This window comes from Drosophila arizonae, chromosome 2 (assembly GCF_054131065.1).
Source record: "Drosophila arizonae isolate 15081-1271.41 chromosome 2, UAZ_ARI_1.0, whole genome shotgun sequence".
NCBI lineage: Eukaryota > Metazoa > Arthropoda > Insecta > Diptera > Drosophilidae > Drosophila > Drosophila arizonae.
In genome coordinates, this window is record NC_142922.1 from 31678365 (window position 1) to 31698063 (window position 19699).

The following is a 19699-nucleotide window of genomic DNA, read 5'->3' on the forward strand; positions in this document are numbered from 1 at the left end:
GTGTACGATAGTTTTAACGCTTTGCAACATTGTTGTGTAGTGGAGTAAAATGCCGTTTTTAGTGCTCTAAATGACCACATTGCTCAGCTGTTCTGCGCGTGCAATGTTTTTGTTTTGGCGGTAAAAAAATATTAACTTCTAGAAATTGTGTTACTCTAAGCATGTCTGCACCATATAAGAGATTTCTGAACGTACTAGAGAAGTGGCCAGCAGAAAAAACGAAAGTCGGCAGGTAAGAGAGCTTCCAGACACATACCGTAAAATGTTCGTTCAGCGGAGTCTTGCAATGGGCATTATCTAACCAGCTCACATTGAATTTGCTTATAAAACCAAATGTATGTTACTTGCCATGCTCATTCCATGTTTTTTAGGTCGAAATTAGTAAGGACAGCGCAGTTAATTTGTTGTCGCGTGGTATTAACGCTCTTCAATGTTGTTGCACATGGCAACATGTTCCATAGTGGAACGTAAGTTGTGTTCGGTGTATTATTGGACTTTCTTAAACTAGTTTTCATTCGGCTGTGGCACATGCCAACAGCTTCCATAATTTAAACTGGATTGTAAAGTTTATGGTCAGCTGACAGCAATTGTCTTTTGCCTATATCTTGGAATGCCACAATGGAAAAAAAATTATTGTGGAACGTATTTGGGTAGAACATTTGTCAATTTAACATAAGCAGCAGCTTCAGTGTCTTAGCGCTCTTTGTCGGGCTTGCTTGGCTTTTTTGTATGTGTGCCTTGGCCTAATTAAAAATCGTATTTCACAATGTCTTCTAAATACGCCTACCAATTAATACCTGAGAGTTTCCTTCTTGGCGCCCAGGAATTGACAATGTAAGTGTCTAAAAGCGAATTTATGAATATGAAGAAACAATTCGTTTCCCTTAAATAGATGCAAAACTGCTGAAAGTAATTTGAGCATCTTAACTTAATAAAAATAAAATCGTATGTTGGTCTCGGCGTAATAAAGTTAAAAATATATATTTAAAATATTTGTAGTCAAAAAAAAAAAAAAAAAAAAAAAAAAAAAAAAAAAAAAAAGAACGTAACAGTTTATTATAATACATTTATATAAAAGAATATGTATTTGTTTCAGCATATAAAAACAATATATTACCAACTTATCAGTTGATTGATTTTCTATGCATATTGGCATTATAATATTATGGAGGCGTTCCAAATCGGAAAACGTTGACTATATTATTTATCTATTGGAAGACTGTGAACGGGCATGGGATGTCGGTAAACGAATTTGCGGATTTACACAAATGTGCGGAAGACATTAGTTTGGCAGTGGCAAAACTTTTCGGTATAATAAATACTTGAATCCATTTGCCCAAAGTTTAGCTTTATCTCCACTCTGAATTTGAATTGAATTTCTTAAAATCCTAGTGATTTAATTCCATCGTTTTATTGCTTGTTGTCTTTTAGCTTCGGGTGGGCTTAGTTATTGTTGGGATTTTGTTTGGCTTTGTATAATAAATAGTTGTATTACTTTTTGCTTATCTCTACCTTTACTCTGTCATCGCTGAGCTTATATTGCTTACTTGAATTTCTTTAGCTGGAATTAATCAACAGGTATGTTGGATTTCATTACTCTATGATTGTGGAGTGCTAAAACCAGTTAAAACTCGACTAAGTCTTTGTTCATTTCTTGAGTCTACCATTTTGAGCTTAGTTTGGTATCGTTTCTTGTTGAACTATTGCCAAGTTTTCGCTGCAACGAAACATAAAACAATCACATAAAATTGTGAATTTGAAAACCAAACAACATTTTCTCTCCCATCTACAAGGGATCTGGGCGAGCAAATCCGTAAGCAAGCGGCCAGGCTAAAAGACGCCTCCAGTCAGAGCTCCGCAGCCACTGAGCAGCTGAACAGGCAGATCGACGCCTTGGAGAGGCTCTCGAATAACGTCTACGCGAAGAAGTATACGAGGCGGTTCGAGTCGACGGCAACGGGCTTAACTGCTGCCCAGTGTAACCAGGTGCTCAGCTCGGAGTTTCTGCAGTATCTGAATGATGGCAAACGCAATTAGAGCCCAGCAGCTGATGCAGCGATTCCTGACCAGACTAAGACTAACAGCAATACAGAATAGACCCTACACAGCTGCGGCTACGGCCTCAACTCCAGCTGAAGCAGCTCCGCACGTGCCGGTGCTCTGCGAGACGGCCATCGAGTACCTGCAGCCGAAGCCTGGTGGAAAGTACATCGATATGACCTTTGGCGCCGGCGGACATACAAGGAAGCTGTTAGACAGCTGCCCAGAGACCACAGTCTACGCCCTCGATCGAGATCCAGTGGCCCATCAACTGGCCCAGCGCATGAGTCAGGAGCAGAACTACGAAGGACGCGTAATCCCTATGCTTGGCAAATTCTCGGACCTCCCGCAGCTGCTGCAAGCCCTAGATGTGCCGCCTCGGAGCTTCGATGGCGTGCTGTTCGACTTTGGCTGCAGCTCCATGCAGTTCGATGAAGCTGCGCGCGGCTTCTCCATCGCCCACGACGGGCCGCTGGACATGCGCATGGATTGCGGACGAGGCGGGGTCAGCGCCGCCGATGTGCTGGCCCGCATCGAGGAGGCGGACCTGGCGCGCATTCTGCGCGTCTATGGCGAGGAGAAGGCGGCCAAGAAGATAGCGCGTGCCATTGTCGAGGCCCGGAACGCGCTGCAGCGCATTGAAACCACTCGCCAGCTGGCGGACCTGGTGGCCGCTGTGCTGGGCGAGGGACATCGCAGGGACAAGCTGCAGCGGCCATCGCATGTGGCCACCAAGACATTTCAGGCCCTGCGCATCTTTGTCAACAACGAGCTGAACGAGATCAACTACGGCATGGTGCTGGCCCAGGAGCTCCTGTTGCGCGCCCAGGGCCGGCTGGTGGCCATCACCTTCCACTCGCTGGAGGACACCATTGTCAAGCGGCATCTCAATGGAAATGTGATTGAGGGCGTGGCCAATCCGCTGCCGCTCAAATACAGCGGGCACGATCTTACCCATGATCCAGAGCTCATGGAGTCCTTCGTCCGGTCCAACTGGCGACAGCTGCATCGACACGTCATCCTGCCCGATGCCTCGGAGATCGCACGCAACAGTCGCAGTCGCTCGGCCAAGCTGCGCGCCGCAGTTAAAATAAAGTAAATAATAGATTAAAGACGAAAACTCTGGTCAGGAATAAAACAGAAGATACTGAAAACTCTCTCTACCCCTCTTTATCATTCTTCCTTACCTAACTTTCTCGCTCTCGCTCTTTTGTTTATATTTGGAATTTGCTAATTGATATGTCCACCGATTCTCATGTTATCTGCATAGCAATTGGCACCTTGCGATAAGGCACGATTTTTCTGTTTTGTTTCTACTCTTTTTATACCCTGAACCCATTGAAAATGGGAAATCAGGGTATAATGGTTTTGTGAAAAAGTATGTAATGGGCAGAAGGAGGCGTGGCAGACCCCACAAAGTGTATATATTCTTGATCAGCGCGACGAGCTGAGTCGATATAGCCCTGTTCGTCCGTCCGTCCGTCCGTCCGTCCGTCCGTCCGTCCGTATGAGTGCTTCGATCTCAGAAGTTATAAGAGCTAGAGAGCTGAAATTTTGCATGCATACTCGTGAGTACCATACGCAGTACGAGTTTGCTTTATTTTTTCGATAAATCGTCCGATAACTTTTTTATCGAGAATAATCGAAAAATTGATTTTGTTTTTTTTTTTTTTAGCCTAATTTGAACATTTTTAGAGATGGAGTCTTCAAATTTGCGTTGTAAATCGTTAATCGTTAATCGATACAAAGATTTTGTAATTTACAGATTTTGGATACCACGCCCCCTTCTCTCCCAATTTGTAAAAAACGCATTTCAAGTACTAGAGACTTATATTCACAATATGATTACGCTCTAAAAGTTTCATTAAGATCGTATGTCTACAAAAGAAGTTATTCAACAAATAAATTCTCATAATATTGTCCACACTGCAGCGCAGCCCAACCGCAGTCGCTGCTTACTGCGCAGTTAGCAGAGCGCAGGCTTATGCGTGCGTGTGGATGCATGTGTATGTATGTGTGCATAAAAGAAGTGCAGAATGATTAGAATATCAGCTTGGAGGGTTCAGGGTATCTCCTAGTCGAGCAGTCTCGACTGGAGCTTTCTTACTTGTTTACTTTTTTGATGGTTTCTGTTTGCATTTTGTGTTTTCTCGTGGAATTTGTTTGTTTCGCACCGAATTCAGGCATTAAATAGATTACGAAATCAGTATTATATATACGAAATAGAATTATTCCAAACGCACAGTGGTTCCAAAGCCGATTTTTTTTTTTTTTTAATAATGGGAAACTTTTGGAAAACAAAAATTGTTGCTAAAGTGTTATCTGATCGTTGCATTAATTTTAGTTCTATTTTTGATATACATACAATATTTTAAACTTTCATTTCTTTGTAAAAAATTAAAAAAAAAAATTTTTAATACTTGTTTAAGTTTTTTTTTTTTTTTTTATTTAGAAATATTTTTTTTTTTTTTTAGTCTATACTTGTTGCCCATTTGTAAAAATAAAAATATATGTATATTATAATGAAATAATGAGAAAATATTTAAAATTGTTTTTTATATAAATTTATATTATATATGAATGTATTTTAAAGTATTTATATTTGTTCCCATGGTTTTTCAAATGATTTTCATTATATTGCTTAAGTCTAAGATTGCTAGGGACTGTTAGAGGTTTTTCCTATCACTTAACATATTTTATATGATGGAACTCTTTTAACCAAACAACCAAAGCAAACAGTCGAAGCCGGCTCGCATGTCGCTTTGCGGTCACAGAGAGAAGGAGAGAGTAAGAGAGAGAGATAGAGAGAGATCTGATTGTATGGCCAATGGAAAAATCGTGTCTTGTCTTCTCTACTGCAGTCGCGTATTTGTTTACGAGTAGCTGTGACCCTACCGAAACCCAAAACCCAATAATCACAAACGTCAGATGATAAGCGAGCGCTGGAGAGGCGGGCGGAGCGAGATTAGCCTGAGATAGAGCGTAGACACACACACAGGCAAACCTATTGCCGGCCATAGATGTGCGGCTACGGCCATGGGTATAGATAGCACCGGCACGACCGATAGGAGCTCAGTTACATTGAGCGAGCGTTAGCTATCGTTGCTACCGTGTCTCGTCCACGGACCAAATATTGCACGTATACTTCAATCCTTTGTGCGTTTTTGCAGAGAGCCGAAAGCGAGAAAGATGACCGTGGAGGCGAAAGTCATATCCGGCACGGCGGTGGCCAAGTGAGTAGCCAGCTGAGTTGGCGCCTGTAATGCTGAATGCTAAATGCACCACGGTGCACCTGTTCCATCTGTCAGGAATATACGCGAGGAGCTGCGCCAGCAAGTGAATGCGCTGAGGGCTGAGGGCGCTCGATTTGTGCCCGGACTCAGAATCGTGCAAGTGGGCGGCCGGGAGGACTCCAATGTCTACATACGCATGAAGATAAAGGCGGCCACAGAGATCGGCATCAATGCCGTGCACGTCCAGCTGCCCAGATCCATCACCGAGTCGGAGCTGCTCGATAAGGTGAGTCGAAGTCAACGTCAAAGCCAATCAACGTGTTATGCAACAGCTGACAAAAGAAATACTAATCAAAAATTAATTATCTGCGAGCAGCCTGTCGGCTCGAGTTAAACGAAAGCATTAAAATAAAGTAGATATTATATATGTATATGTATGTAAATACTTACATATATGCTAGGTGTACTAGCTCCTAGTTGTTGTGTGTGCTAAAAGTTAAGGCTTCACATATAATTTTTTAAAGTTTCGAATTATACTACACTTGGTCATTATCGCATTTAATATAATCATCTTTAATCAAATATAAATTATATAAATATATTTATATATATAAATATTTTTACTGCATATTCCTAAAATAGGTGACCTGTGGCTCCTAATATAGTATTTGCTAATAAGATCAATAAGTGAATAAGTGAATTGAAGGTCGAATTTCCTAAATTATGTATTTTAATTTAAGCAAATCGTTTCTCTAAATCGTTTAAAAATATGTCAGAATCTTACTACCGACTCTCTCTACCGACTATAAAATATTCTTTCTCAGACCGAAATTCAATTGAGGCTAGTCTGTTTTGTTTAACTTTTTGCAAAGAGGAGATGAACTACAGCTCAGGCGGATAATTTTGTGACTAGTTGAAAAAATTTAAAAGATAAATTCTTTAGCACAATGCTTAGAATTATTCATTTTCTATTATATATATATATATATATATGTATATACGTGTACAGAATCTATATATTTTTAACGGGAGTAATACACGCGGGTGTGTATTTTAAATTTTACCAATTATATTCAGGTATTTATTCACATTACATTACGGATTTAACGAATAGGAATAGGGAAAATAGGGATTTTTTATGGGAAATAAAAATGTTGATGCAAAAAAAAAATAAATAAATAAATAAAAATAAATAAATAAATAAAATAAATACATATTTAATTTTTCCCGTATATTCGCAATACAAAAATAATTAAATAATGACATCTTAAATAAATCAGAGTGTGTGACAGATTCTGTTGATCAAAAGGTTTTGTTTTTGTTCAATTATGTTTAGTTTTTGTACAAACTATATAAGCAAACGAATGTTTACCTTCAATGTGTTACATATTTAATAAGAAAATGATCACACCCTACCCATAGAGCGCCTAATTGAATTGCTATCAAGTAATTAACACCTCGGCTGTTTCTAATCAATCGCGCGTCATGTGTTCCCACAGCTGAGCGACCTTAATGCCGATCCTCAGGTGCACGGCATTATTGTTCAGATGCCTTTGGACTGCGAGACGGCCATCGATGCGCACCGGATTACAGACGCCGTCTCCCCAGCCAAGGATGTGGATGGACTGCACACAGTGAATGAGGGTCGCCTCGCCGTGGGCGATCTCAATGGCTTTCTGCCCTGCACGCCGTGGGGCTGCCTCGAGCTAATCCGCAGCACCGGAGTGGAGATCGCCGGCGCTCGAGCCGTTGTCCTCGGTCGCAGCAAGATCGTGGGCACGCCAGCTGCCGAGCTGCTCAAGTGGGCGAATGCGACGGTCACCGTTTGCCACTCGAAAACACGCAACCTGGAGGAGATCACGCGTAGCGCTGATATTCTGCTGGTGGGCATCGGAGTGCCCGAGATGGTCAAAGGCAGCTGGATAAAGCCCGGCGCAGTGGTCATCGATTGTGGCATCAATGTGAAGCCAGGTGAGCTGACAGGGCGAACCATACATTTTTTGACTTAACTGAAAATGGGAGAAAGAGAAATTGCTAAAGCCTATACTCTTAATTAAGATGGGATCATTAAGAATATATATGCTATATTAAGGCGGGAATTTTACCAGTCCGCATTGACATGTCAGTCTATCCTGCCTGTAATAGACTTAATTACTGCCTTTTGGATCTCGTAGCCTACAATATGTAGGTACTATAACAATATATGTATTATTACAAATTGAATGAGTTTCGGCAGACGCTTAAAGTTGATGTCTACCTATGTATCGAGTCATGTCCGTCAGCTCTGCGTAAGCTCAGGTCTCATTCATTAGTTGTGGCTAGGGGTATTTCATAGTTCATATTTCATGGTTGAGCTATAATGAAATTTACTTAATGTAGATCAAAATCATAAGTAGGACGTACATGCATAAGCATGACTTCACTATTTCGCGCACATTCTGATTAATATTATTTTTGGAAATGCTGATTGGCCTCTACCGGCTGGAACATCTTTTATTCATAATTAAATAAGGCCAATCTAAATCTGGAATAGGATTTTGAAAACTGATAAAACATGTTTTGATTTTTTGATTTTTTCTGTGAAATGGGTTTTCAAAGGAGTTCAAGATATCTCCTCTCTAGAAGTGGGCTCTCTCGGCTAGAAATTACTTTGAATAGGATTTGGAAGACTATTAATATGTGAAGAATCCGACATGTGAGGTAAAGACCTATTTTGAAAATTCTTCTCTTTGGGTAAGTTCTTCAAATGAGTGTATAGGGTATCTTCTAGTCGGTAAGGAGTACTCTTATTTGCCGTGTTCAATCTCTCGCTGAGTTTCAAGTGCTTCCCTTGGTTATCGCCCCGTTTGATCTCAGCTGCGACCCTGATAAGCAGCTCGGCTGGTGGTTTTCCACGCTCTGAATTTTTTTTTAAGGCTTAGTAAACAGATTTCTCTGGGCTGCGGCAGTCAAGCAACAACTGCTGTAAGTCTGACGTAGGCAGCATAGATATAGGCGCAGGCATAGGCATTGGAAATTAAATTGAAATATCCGCATCCTTGTTGCTTGCAGACGCATCCAAAGCGAGTGGCAGCCGTTTGGTGGGCGACGTTGACTACGAGCAGGCGAAGCTGGTGGCGGGTTATCTGACACCTGTGCCGGGAGGCGTGGGGCCCATGACCGTGGCCATGCTCATGAAGAACACCGTGGTGTCGGCCACCAGGGCAGCGGCTAGTGCCAGGCGCAGCCAGTGGCCGCTGCAGGTGCTGCCGCTGCGACCCGCCAGGCCCGTGCCGTCTGACATCGTAATCGCGCGTGCGCAGCGACCCAAGCACATCGGGAAGCTGGCCGAGGAGATCGGACTGCTGCCGAGTGAGGTGTCGATGTATGGCAGCCGCAAGGCCAAGATCTCGCTGGGCGTGATTCAGCGCCTAAAGGACCAACCGGTGGGCAAGTATGTCGTTGTGGCGGGCATCACGCCCACGCCCCTGGGCGAGGGCAAGACGACCACGCTGATGGGCCTGGTGCAGGCGCTGGGCGCGCACAAGCAGCGGAATGTGGTCGCTGCACTGCGCCAGCCCTCGCAGGGACCCACCTTCGGCATCAAGGGCGGAGCAGCGGGCGGTGGCTATGCCCAGGTGATACCCATGGAGGAGTTCAACTTGCACCTCACGGGCGACATTCACGCTGTGGCAGCGGCCAACAATTTAGTGGCTGCCCAACTGGACACGCGCATCTTCCACGAGGCGACGCAATCGGACACGGCTCTGTACAACCGGCTGGTGCCGAGGATCAAGGGGCAGCGCAAGTTCTCCCCGATTCAGCTGCGGCGCCTGAAGCGTTTGGGCATTGATAAAACGGATCCCGATCAGCTGACCCCAGAGGAAGCCGCGGCCTTTTCGCGACTCAATATCGATGTGGACACCATCATGTGGGAGCGCGTGGTGGACATCAACGACAGATATCTGCGCGAGATCACGATTGGCCAGTCGCCCAGCGAGAAGGGCATGTGCCGCAAGACGCGCTTCTCCATTGCGGTGGCCAGTGAGATTATGGCGGTGCTTGCGCTCTCCTCCAGCTTGGCGGACATGAAGTGCCGGCTGGGCGAGATGGTCGTGGCTTTCAACAAGGACGGCGTGCCCGTGACTACCGACGATCTGGGCGTAACGGGCGCCCTGGCTGTGCTGCTGAAGGATGCCCTGGAACCAAACCTGATGCAATCCCTGGAGGGCACCCCAGTGCTGGTGCACGCGGGTCCCTTCGCCAACATCGCTCACGGCTGCAACTCGATCATCGCCGATGAGATCGGCCTCAAGCTGGTGGGCAGCGAGGGCTTCGTGTGCACCGAGGCGGGCTTCGGCTCGGACATTGGCATGGAGAAGTTCTGCAACATCAAGTGCCGCAACTCGGGCAGGAAGCCCGACGCCATGGTGCTGGTGACCACGGTCAGAGCTATTAAAATGCATGGCGGCGGAGCTCCAGTTACGCCAGGTGCCCCTCTCAATAAACAGTACACAGAGGAGAACCTGGAGCTGCTGGAGAAGGGCCTACCCAATCTTCTGCAGCACATCTCCAATGGATGCTCGTTCGGCATGCCCGTTGTGGTGAGCATCAATGCCCACGTGGCTGACACTCCGGCTGAGCATGAGCTCTTGAGGAAGGCCGCCTTGCAGGCGGGCGCCTTTGCTGCCGTGGTTTCCACCCACTGGGCAGACGGTGGTGCCGGCGCCGTTCCTCTGGCCGAGGCTGTTATCGAGGCCTGCCAGCTGGACAACAAATTCAAGTTGCTCTACGAACCAAGCCTGCCTCTGGCGGATAAGATGACCAAGATTGCGCAGACCATGTACGGAGCGGGCCAAGTGGAACTTAGCCAGGAAGCCAAGGATCAGATCAAGCGCCTGACCGACGCAGTAAGTCATTCATATTCATGTCCCTGTGGAGTTGGCTTAAAGGTTTTTGCTTTTGCAGGGCTTTGGTTCCCTTCCAATCTGCATGTCGAAGACCTCCGGCTCCGTTACTGGCGATCCCGACATTAAAGGTGCACCCAAGGGCTTCACCCTCAAGGTGCAGAGTGTTTATGTATCCGCCGGAGCTGGATTTGTGGTTGCCATGTGTGGCGATATAACCAAAATGCCCGGACTGTCCACTCGTCCAGCCATCTATGACATCGATCTGAACACCGAGACGGGACAGATCGAAGGATTGTTTTAAGAGTCGATAGATTGATTTATGACACTGATTATGACACCCGTTAATCTAAGTTTTAAAAATCGATGTAAATAACTATTCTGTCTAAAAATTATATATAAAAACAAGAGTGCTCTAACAAAATCTTTGTATCTGTGTGGATCTACATAGATATACACAGCAAACCTGAAACTTCCAGCTCTAACAGTTTTCAAATTGCCCTTGGATTTTCTGGATCTATTGTTCATACGGATAACAAACATATGCATATATACTTCTTGAGGTCTATCAATTCCAATGAAAGTCGATAAGATTAAATCGTGAATAGTAATAATTGAATTACTTTAATATACCACTAACCCTATATGTACATATGCGCGGTATTGTGCATATTTCAAGACCCATATAAGTCTTTTAGTACAATGTAGACAAAGATATATCGCCTCAGAAAAGAAAAACTAAAATACGTATAACTAGAGCTGCTGTCCCATTACATTTTTTTTTTTTTGGTTTTTATACGAACTATAGGTTATAAGGTTTTCTTTTTAGATTAATACATTTCCTCTTAATTCATTTACTTTTAAGACATTGCAGAGCTCTTTAAAGGTTCGTTTTTATCTAGTTTGATTACCCGTAATTATCTCATACTTTTCCCCTTTTAATGTATATGTCTACATTTTCTAGTGAGGTAAGTTGCTTGGGTCTTATACAATATTAAAAATAACTTACAGTAGTGGCTACTGAAGCCGTAGGCATAGCTTTGAGCTTATCACAATTTTCTATATTCATACGCCCTAAATGGAGAACTTCCTTCTGAATACATGAATTATAACAAGAGAGGAGAAAGGCACGAGCACGGTTGGAAATCTGTTCTTCAACTTATAGCCCCAACAGATACTATTCAACTTGAAGTATACAAACGAAACATCTGACTATGTATGATCGATATAGTTATCAAAATTATTCCACATAGAATATTATCCATAGGGATTTATTTATTTAAGCAGCCGGGTCTGTAGTAACGACATTCAATGTAACTTGACATTAGGAATCAGAGAGTTGAGCAACTGTTTGAGGATGTTCCGAGTGCGTGTGCGCAACGTTGCCCATCCAGGTATACGGCAGTTTATCCTGCGGACTGCCGTTCTCAACTATTTGGGCAAGTTGTTGCAGCTACAGTGGGACGACTGGCAGAACCAGCGCATGCACTTGCGTACACTGCAGCACGAGGGGCCCAAGACAACAGACTCGCCTGCCTTGGACGAGCCCACGGCAGAAGCCGTTTTTGATGCTGCCCGCGAAAATTTGGCCCAAGCAATCGACGAACTGCGCAGAAAGGTCGCCGGCACCCATAAGCTGCTACAGCGTGAATACAATGAACTCTTTACGTACATGATGGACAAGCGTGACCTGTGGGACAGTCCCGAGTACTTCAAAGCCAAGACTGCCCTCGGCACGGCCAATCACAATCTGAGAATGTATATGAGCGCAGAGAAATGAACAGAGAAACAGTTGCCAACAAACACAGTTCCGTTTCAATGAATAAATTTTTAGCAACAATAACTAGAGGGAACAGCGTGTAGATATTATTTGTAAAAGGGGATTTCCACACGGCCAGACTTCGTATTCACCGTTTCCCAGCAGGTGCACGTGAATGTGGAACGGTCCATGTGATCCGTATACAGTTTGCCATCCAAATGATCCATTTCATGCTGGGCAATGCGCGCGTTCCAGCCACTAAGTTCCAACGAGAGGTTTTCTCCTTGTCTGTCCAGCCCGGACAGTTTCACGGCTTCATAACGCTCCACTTCCGCTGAGAATCCGCGAACGCTCATGCAACCCTCCGGATGCTTGTGTTTGGTATAGTTCGTGACACTCAGTCTTGGATTGATGAATACCTGGGCGAACAGCCGAGAATGATTAGTTAATATTATATATGTATGCATATTATTACTTCAAGTTACAGTCAGTGGCAGCTCGGACATTTGTCGCGCCCTGTACATCGCTTCGGGAAGCTCCTTTTTAATGCCACGCCTAAACTCCATGGCAATTATTCGCAGGGAGACGCCAATTTGAGGTGCAGCAATGCCCACACAGTCATACTTGCGTAGCACGTGCACCATGCGGTCCACTATCGCACGAATCTCTTTGCTGTCCACACATTCCACTGGGACTTCTGCCGCTCTGTCCCGCAACACGGGATCTCCGATCTGTGTGAAGTGGCTGTAGGGCGGTAAATTTGTGCGCTCGGTAGTCCACAGCTGTTGGTACCACTTCCTGAAGGATTGAGAGACTGCAGGGCTGGTGCTGAGTTGCCTCGCGTGCAGTCGACAAAACTTATGTAGCTGTTCCAGCATTTTTGGCCACTTGCCGGCGTACGCGTAACACTGCAATAAAAAGTCAAGTCTACTTGCTTATACCCTTACAAAGAGATTTCTTAATATCTCGCTACTTTAAAATTAGCTTGACCTTTTATTCATTAGCTAAAATAAATACTTTAATAATAACAAAACAACTATAATAGTTACGATTCTGCCTTTATTTATTTATTTGTAACGAAAGTTAAGAATACGAAAGTACATTTCAGACAGGGCTGCCATACATTAATCGATAGTTAACAGTGCCATTCTTGCGATAGTTTGTAATCAGCATCTGCTCGGAATTTAGGCGCGAAGCAACAGTTGAATTCAAATGCAGAAATTGGTTCAAAGTAATTACTTATCAAACGTTATGACGTCACGTCCACCATTTGAATTAATCCGTGCCCATGTGTTGCATGTAAAGCTCGAAACGTCCATTCGGTCAATGTAAATTATGCCATTTAAATGATCCATTTCATGTTGCGCTATGCGCGCGCTCCATCCAACAAGTTCCAGTTCGTCAGGTGTTCCAAGCATTCCAATGCCGGTGACTCGTACGCGATCGTATCGAGCCACTCGGGCGGAGAAGCCGCGAACGCTCATACAGCCTTCGGGCTGAGTGTGCTGCATATCGCCAATTATCTCTATTTTTGGATTGATAAAAACCTTAAAAGATAAATTATTATTTATTAATACATGTGTGGGGTTTTAACTTACGCTGAGTGGTAAAGTAGACATCTTTCGTTGCAGGTACACTTCGGGCGTAAACTGTTCACGCTTTTCCTCACGGAACTCCATTGCAATAATTCGCAGTGGAACACCCAATTGGGGTGCTGCAACGCCCACGCAGTCATAGTGCCGGAGCACTTTTACCATCTGATCCACAATGCCATGGATTTCCTTGCTGTCTAGCCGTTCAGGTGAAACTTCATCCGAACGAATCCGTAGAACAGGGTCACCAATTTGCGTGAAGTGATTATACGGCGGAGCCGTTCGAGGCTCGAGATCTACAGACATTGAGATTAGCCAACTTACTAAGCTGTTTTCGTACTTATTAAGTACCTGATAACAGCCGCACGATTGAGCAATGCTAGGTAATGCCACTAACCAGAGTGGTAATGCAAAGTGGTCTGTTAAGTTAACAGTTTGACGTCCATATTGTACCCTATTTTACCCCGAGCCCTCCAAGCTGATTTTCTAATCATTAGGCACTTCTTTTCTTTTTGTAAACGAGAATTTATTTGTTGTTGCTATCTCGTGCTCATAATAATCAAATGTATGTCCATTCGATTATTGTCGATAAAAATGAAATTGGATGAGTTATAGAAGAAATATGATAAACTCTTACTGCGTATGGTATACACGAGTTTCAGCTCTAGGCGTTCATACGTACGGACAGGGCTATAACTACTCAGCTCGTCGGCCTGATCAAGAATATATGTATATACTGTATGAGGTCTGCAAGGGTTCCTTCTGCCCGTTTCATACCCTTCACAAAACCATTATACACTGATCTCCCATTTTCAATGGGTTCAGGGTATAACGAGCAGACCAATTACAAGCTCTATATAGATTCATAAATCGGAGTATACAATTACTTTACTATTAATACTAGAACTAATGATAAGTTTTAGATTTTGTAATTAATAACCATTTTATTTTATTCGACCGGATGGATTTTGGCCACATAATTGCTGCTAAGGCTATTATATCTACTAAGTTTTTTTTTTTTTTTTTTTTTTTAAATTAGTGATTAGTTTAAGTTTTTTAATATGTACTTAATTATGGTTGTTTAGGACTGCTTTTCAGATCTCTACTTAAGTGCCCACCAAACGGATAGCAGAGCTGAAACTGAAAATTGTCAAACTGTGACATCACAAAAGTTAACATTGAAAGTAATGCAACTGCCCTGCACAACCTACTGAATCTTTCAACAGCTGTTTCTGTTACTCGAGTGAACTAGAACTACTTAATTTTTACCACTGACCAGTGTTTTTACACTGCTTAGCGAACGATATCGATATGCAAGTGATATGCAGTTCATCCTTTTAAAATTGGGTACTGAACTAGTTTCATGAACTATAAATATAGTTTATGGTTTGAAAATAAGTGATTGGAGTTATACAGGACACGGTATTGTCACTTCATACATATATCTACAATGCTAATATAGCATGACAGCATTGAGTGCTCTACGATCATCCTAAAAAAATAAAAACAACCACTTTATTATACATACATACATATAATGTGATGTGATTAGTTATAGGAATGTGTTGATTAGAAATTGGAATAGAATTCATAATTCAATTCGCGCAATAATTGATAAACTCTGGTTGAATTGATTTTGGTATGTTCGTTTTTATTTGATACGTATAGATAGCATCGCTTGCTTAGAATGTAATGTTATTAATATGACTTTCAAATTGAACATGAAGATGTTGCATTAGCAAAAACACTTTATTCCTCAAAGAAACGATCGTCCTGTGTTGCCTTTTTGCGTTCCTTTTGCATGCTCAGAATCGATAGATTAGCTATACTGGATCGATTATCACTGATAACGTACGCGTTCTTGCGATGCCTTGCAATAAGCTTGAAGTATTTGGCAATAATGGTATTCACTGGGGGGCCATATCCTTTCTGGTTTAAATCCTTTGTGCAGCGCAGATAAATGTCCTGCAAGACGCCTCCAGTACGATAAAAGTTGATCAATCGATCACGTCGAACCCACTTTGCGAGCATTTGTAGGCTGAATGGCTCATAGATGCGAAAGACTTTGAAGAACTGATCGTAGTGTGAGGACATCTTGCGCATCTTGTCCTCGTTAATGTTGGGCAGTTGCAGACACGGCTGCCGCACGATCTGATACGGATCGTACTCAGTGGAGAAGTTGGCAAATCGTACCGCCGGCCAATTCAAGTTCAGCATAGTATCGTACAGAATCTTTGGATGCCCCAGTATCCCGTGTGTCACATCGATCATAAACAACTGCGGCCCCGGCACAATATACTCCAGTTCAATCTGAACAATACGCGTGTCTGTGCCCCGATACTTTCGTTCACCTATCCATAGGATAGGCAAATCTTCCTCAGGTATACGCTGAAGCTCCTGAATAAGTGGGGATACCTGGCTACGATAGTTGACAAGGCGATTGTTGCGTCCATATAGCAGACTGACTTCCAATGGAGTGAATTTCAGATACTCCGGTTTATTTACGATGAAATGCTCTGAGCGAAATAGCCTATTCATCTCCATTTCAATCACATAGTAGGCACGTCTGTGCAGGGTAATCCATACGATCTGTATGGCCACGGCCAGGAATTGCTCGTGAAAGTACTTATCCTTAATGGTGGCGGAAATATTAACAATCTCTTTCATGTGATAGAACTGCGCCATATCCCCCTCGCCTTTGAGGATCGCACTATAGTTGCGAGCCACTAGCATCCGGTACTGACTCAAGTAGATCGAGAATATGCGCTTCATATCGTTCGTTTGCTCACTCTGTATCTGGGCCATGTTGCCGGCCAGTTCATCTCGTCGAATTAGTACGAATTCGACCATCCGCAAGAAATACTCGAAGTAGATTATCAAAGCATGCAGCAACCTGTGTACAGCGGGCTTGTGAATAAACTCGATAAATTTGACAGACAGAAATTCGCTGGGCGACAAGAAGAGCACCAGGTCACGCACATCGTTGATTACCACTGTGTCAGTATCGAAAGTGTTATCCCCGCGCACGAATTCCTGTCGAAATATTACCTCCTCCTCCTGATTAATCGTCCGCAGGAATTTATAGCCATTTGTTTCGATATAGCGCTCCCTCTTATCGGCCAAATCGTGGTGCTGCTCAAAGCGCAGACTGTCGGATTTGTTGTCCCACGACCATTTTCCACTAAGGTACTTCGGCACATAAGTATCGGCATAAATGCGCTTCATATCTTTTTATTTATTTATTATTATTTTTATTTTAATTTATAATTTTGTTTATTTTTATTTTTTTTCTAATTTTGTGTTTTATTGTGTTATATGTTAGGTGTGTGAATAGCTGTGTGTGTGGGTATGTGTTCAATAGAAACTTATCAGATCAAATAACCAAATTACAATTTGAAAGCTAAACCGAAGCATATAATACTTTTTTAGCATTGTTATTATATATTAGTGCTGCCAACTTTCGTTGAGTGAAAAAAACTGTTTTTAGTGGGAAGATATTTTAAAAAAAGCTGAATTTTTTTGAAAAAAATCGGACAAAAATGCTGATGTTTTATGCTTTGATTTGATTGACAGTTAAATATATTTTTAGTAACTGAAAGTCATGGCAGCATTTCTTTAACCATGGCAAGCCGTATCTATTATGTTTTACAATATGTATGTTTTACCTGACGCTTAAAATTGAGTAAGCATATCACATATCACAATGTTGACCTGACTAAAACTTCTTTCCACTTGCGCGTTCGACTATGGCAAGGAAAGTCATTCCAAAAGTGGCCAAGTCCTTACATTTATTATTTTCTCCCGAATACTTATAAGCACACCTCGCACACTATGTAGAGTCTTAAGAATTTCCCCACTGAATTGGGTGAATATTCTTATATTGGTGTTCAATATTTTCAATGTTCTTTGAATACAAAAGGTCTAGTGTTGGAACGATACTGTTTTGTTTACTCGCAAAATATATACATATGCAAGAAAACGAATCAACATTTTACACTATTAGAAAATTTGCTAGCAAACTATTAATTAATCCATATTTAATTAACACATAAATTTTTTTTACTACATGCTTTCAAATCATTTTCTTTAATTGCTTTATAAGCTCTGTTAGAAAATGTTAACGTTTTTTTTTTTTTTTATAAAGAATCAAAAATTTCGATATTATAAGTTATATTGATAATATAATATAAATCATATTCTAGTTTAGTTAGTTCCACTCTATTGATTTGTTCATTGAAAATTGAACTACCAAACTATTTAGTTTTAATTCAACTACAAGGACAAACATTTCATTCTACATACGATTAATCGCTACAAACTATGATAAATTGGTCAGTAAGGAAACAAGCAAGAAAGCTCTAGTCGAGACTGCTCGACTACGAGATCCCCTGAACCTTTCGAGCAATAGCTATTTCAATCATTTTTCGCGTCTTTCTGCTTACACAAGACACACACACACACGCATACACACACACACACACATACACACACACACGCATACAAGCACACAAGCACCCACGCCTAAACACGTATGGGCTGCCGTGTGCGCGTACTATGAGAACTTCATTGTTTAATAACTTCATGAAACTTTCATATTATGATCATAACATAGATATACATGTACTTGCCAAAGCACAAGTCTCTAGTATTTGAATTATGCCTTTTAATTAGTGGTGAGGGGGTGGGGGGTAGACTTTAACAAAAACCGAAATTGTATAAAATGTACACTTACCAGAAAAACTATGCGCACAGGCCTAAATCGCGACTTATAAATAATAAATATGATAAATAATAGTATTGTTATCAATATTATATTTTTTAGTGAGAAACTATTTAATAACACACATTTATCAACAATTTAAAAAAAAAAAATATTAAACAGTTTTTTTTTTTTAAATATGTATTTAAAATAAGAAAAAAACAACGAAAATTCACTTAGAAAAAGTATGCGTACAAACTAAAAACCCACTTTTCTTAATCGTCGTGTGAAGCTTTTAGTACCGTTAAATATCATATTACGCCAAATTTTGTCATTAAGTTGATAGATTTCGTCATGGGCAGGAAAACTAAAGAGATTGATCCCGATTTGAGGAAACTCGTCGTGAAATTAAGCGATGAAGGGAAATCTTTTAGGGAAATTGGCGAAATTGTTGGCAGAACGCATTCCTCTGTCCAAAGAGTAGTTAATAACTTTAATTTGACTGGCTCAGTAAAGTCAAAGCCACGTTCTGGGAGGCCCTCAAAGCTGACCGAGAGAGAGAAGAGGGAATTGCTGAAGACGGTGCGGCTAAGCCTCGTATTAACTGCAGCTAAGATTAATCAGGAAGTTAAAGAGAAATACAAACAAGTAAGAAGGCTCCAGTCGAGACTGCTCGACTAGGAGATACCCTAAACCCTCTAAGCTGATATTCTAATCATTCTGTACTTCCTTTATGCACACATACATATACACTGCGCAGCTAGCAGCGGCTGCGCTTGGGCTGCGCTGCAATGTGGAACATTGAAATTTATTTGTTGAATACCTTCTTTTGTAGATATACAGTCTTAATAGACACCAGCTTCATTCGCCTCCCCAGTCGGCCGACCTTAATCCCATACAAAATTTATGGGATTTTTTGGAGCGCAGGATCAGAGAGCGAATAATTACTTCAAAGGACACGCTCAAAGGACACGCTCTGATGGAGGAGTGTCTCGAAATTCCGGCTGATTTCACCCGGAAATTGGTGGCATCGATGCCAAAACGGTTGGAAGAGGCCAAGAAGCGAATACCCCTGTATCCAACCTCATTATTAATTTTCAAATTTTTCATTGAAAAATGTTATTTTTTAGTTTGTACGCATACTTTTTCTAAGTGAATTTTTTGTTGTTTTTTTCTTATTTTAAATATTAAAAAAAAAAAAAAAAAAAAAACTGTTTAATATTATTTTAAAAAAATTGTTGATAAAGGTGTGTTATTGTTATTATATAATAATACTATTATTTGTCATATTTATTCTCTATTAAAGTCGCACATTAGGCCTGTACGCATAGTCTTTCTAGCAAGTGTATATAAGTATACATTTAAAATCTTAAAGATGTAAAAGATATAATTTTATAACTGATTATCGGTAACGTTTTTATCGATAAAAATAACGTGATGAGTTATCGATTTTTGATGATAAACTCGATATTCGCGCTGTATATACGGAC

The 19699-nt window shown here is 41.8% G+C and overlaps 5 protein-coding genes across 8 annotated transcripts; 2 read left to right on the forward strand and 3 right to left on the reverse strand.

The window, feature by feature from the left end:
• The first annotated feature begins 54 nt into the window (after nucleotides 1-54).
• On the forward strand, nucleotides 55-10583 carry pug (pug C-1-tetrahydrofolate synthase, cytoplasmic). 3 transcript variants are annotated; one of them, XM_089463059.1, is made up of 7 exons: nucleotides 539-834; nucleotides 1794-3135; nucleotides 5211-5273; nucleotides 5349-5559; nucleotides 6773-7244; nucleotides 8325-10162; nucleotides 10221-10583. In XM_089463059.1, exons 2-7 carry the CDS (start codon nucleotides 2018-2020, stop codon nucleotides 10461-10463), a joined length of 3945 nt encoding a protein of 1314 aa, XP_089319185.1. In that variant the 5' UTR covers nucleotides 539-834; nucleotides 1794-2017; the 3' UTR covers nucleotides 10464-10583. The 3 variants fall into 3 exon arrangements, with proteins under 3 accessions (XP_017855642.2, XP_089319185.1, XP_089319187.1); XM_018000153.2 differs by lacking the exons at nucleotides 539-834; nucleotides 1794-3135 and adding an exon at nucleotides 55-232; XM_089463061.1 differs by lacking the exon at nucleotides 1794-3135 and having other exon boundaries at nucleotides 552-834.
• A 766-nt stretch (nucleotides 10584-11349) lies between these two features.
• LOC108609202 (uncharacterized) lies at nucleotides 11350-12007 on the forward strand. The gene has a single exon (XM_018000934.2). The coding sequence runs from the start codon at nucleotides 11517-11519 to the stop codon at nucleotides 11937-11939; it is 423 nt and encodes a 140-aa protein (XP_017856423.1). The 5' UTR covers nucleotides 11350-11516; the 3' UTR covers nucleotides 11940-12007.
• Nucleotides 11968-13035, reverse strand: LOC108609200 (peptide deformylase, mitochondrial). Of its 2 annotated transcripts, XM_089463063.1 has the most exons (3): nucleotides 12909-13035; nucleotides 12404-12826; nucleotides 11968-12337 (listed from the first exon to the last, which is right to left on the reverse strand). In XM_089463063.1, the coding sequence occupies exons 2-3, from the start codon at nucleotides 12794-12796 to the stop codon at nucleotides 12026-12028; spliced, it is 705 nt and encodes a 234-aa protein (XP_089319189.1). In that variant the 5' UTR covers nucleotides 12797-12826; nucleotides 12909-13035; the 3' UTR covers nucleotides 11968-12025. The 2 variants fall into 2 exon arrangements, with proteins under 2 accessions (XP_089319189.1, XP_017856421.1); XM_018000932.2 differs by having other exon boundaries at nucleotides 12404-12983.
• Nucleotides 12964-13901, reverse strand: LOC108609201 (peptide deformylase, mitochondrial). Its single transcript, XM_018000933.2, has 2 exons — nucleotides 13517-13901; nucleotides 12964-13465 (listed from the first exon to the last, which is right to left on the reverse strand). The coding sequence occupies exons 1-2, from the start codon at nucleotides 13814-13816 to the stop codon at nucleotides 13154-13156; spliced, it is 612 nt and encodes a 203-aa protein (XP_017856422.1). The 5' UTR covers nucleotides 13817-13901; the 3' UTR covers nucleotides 12964-13153.
• Nucleotides 13902-15140: 1239 nt separating this feature from the next.
• On the reverse strand, nucleotides 15141-16994 carry LOC108609331 (protein phosphatase 1 regulatory subunit 36). The gene has a single exon (XM_018001101.2). It carries the CDS (start codon nucleotides 16733-16735, stop codon nucleotides 15260-15262), a length of 1476 nt encoding a protein of 491 aa, XP_017856590.1. The 5' UTR covers nucleotides 16736-16994; the 3' UTR covers nucleotides 15141-15259.
• Nucleotides 16995-19699: the final 2705 nt, after the last annotated feature.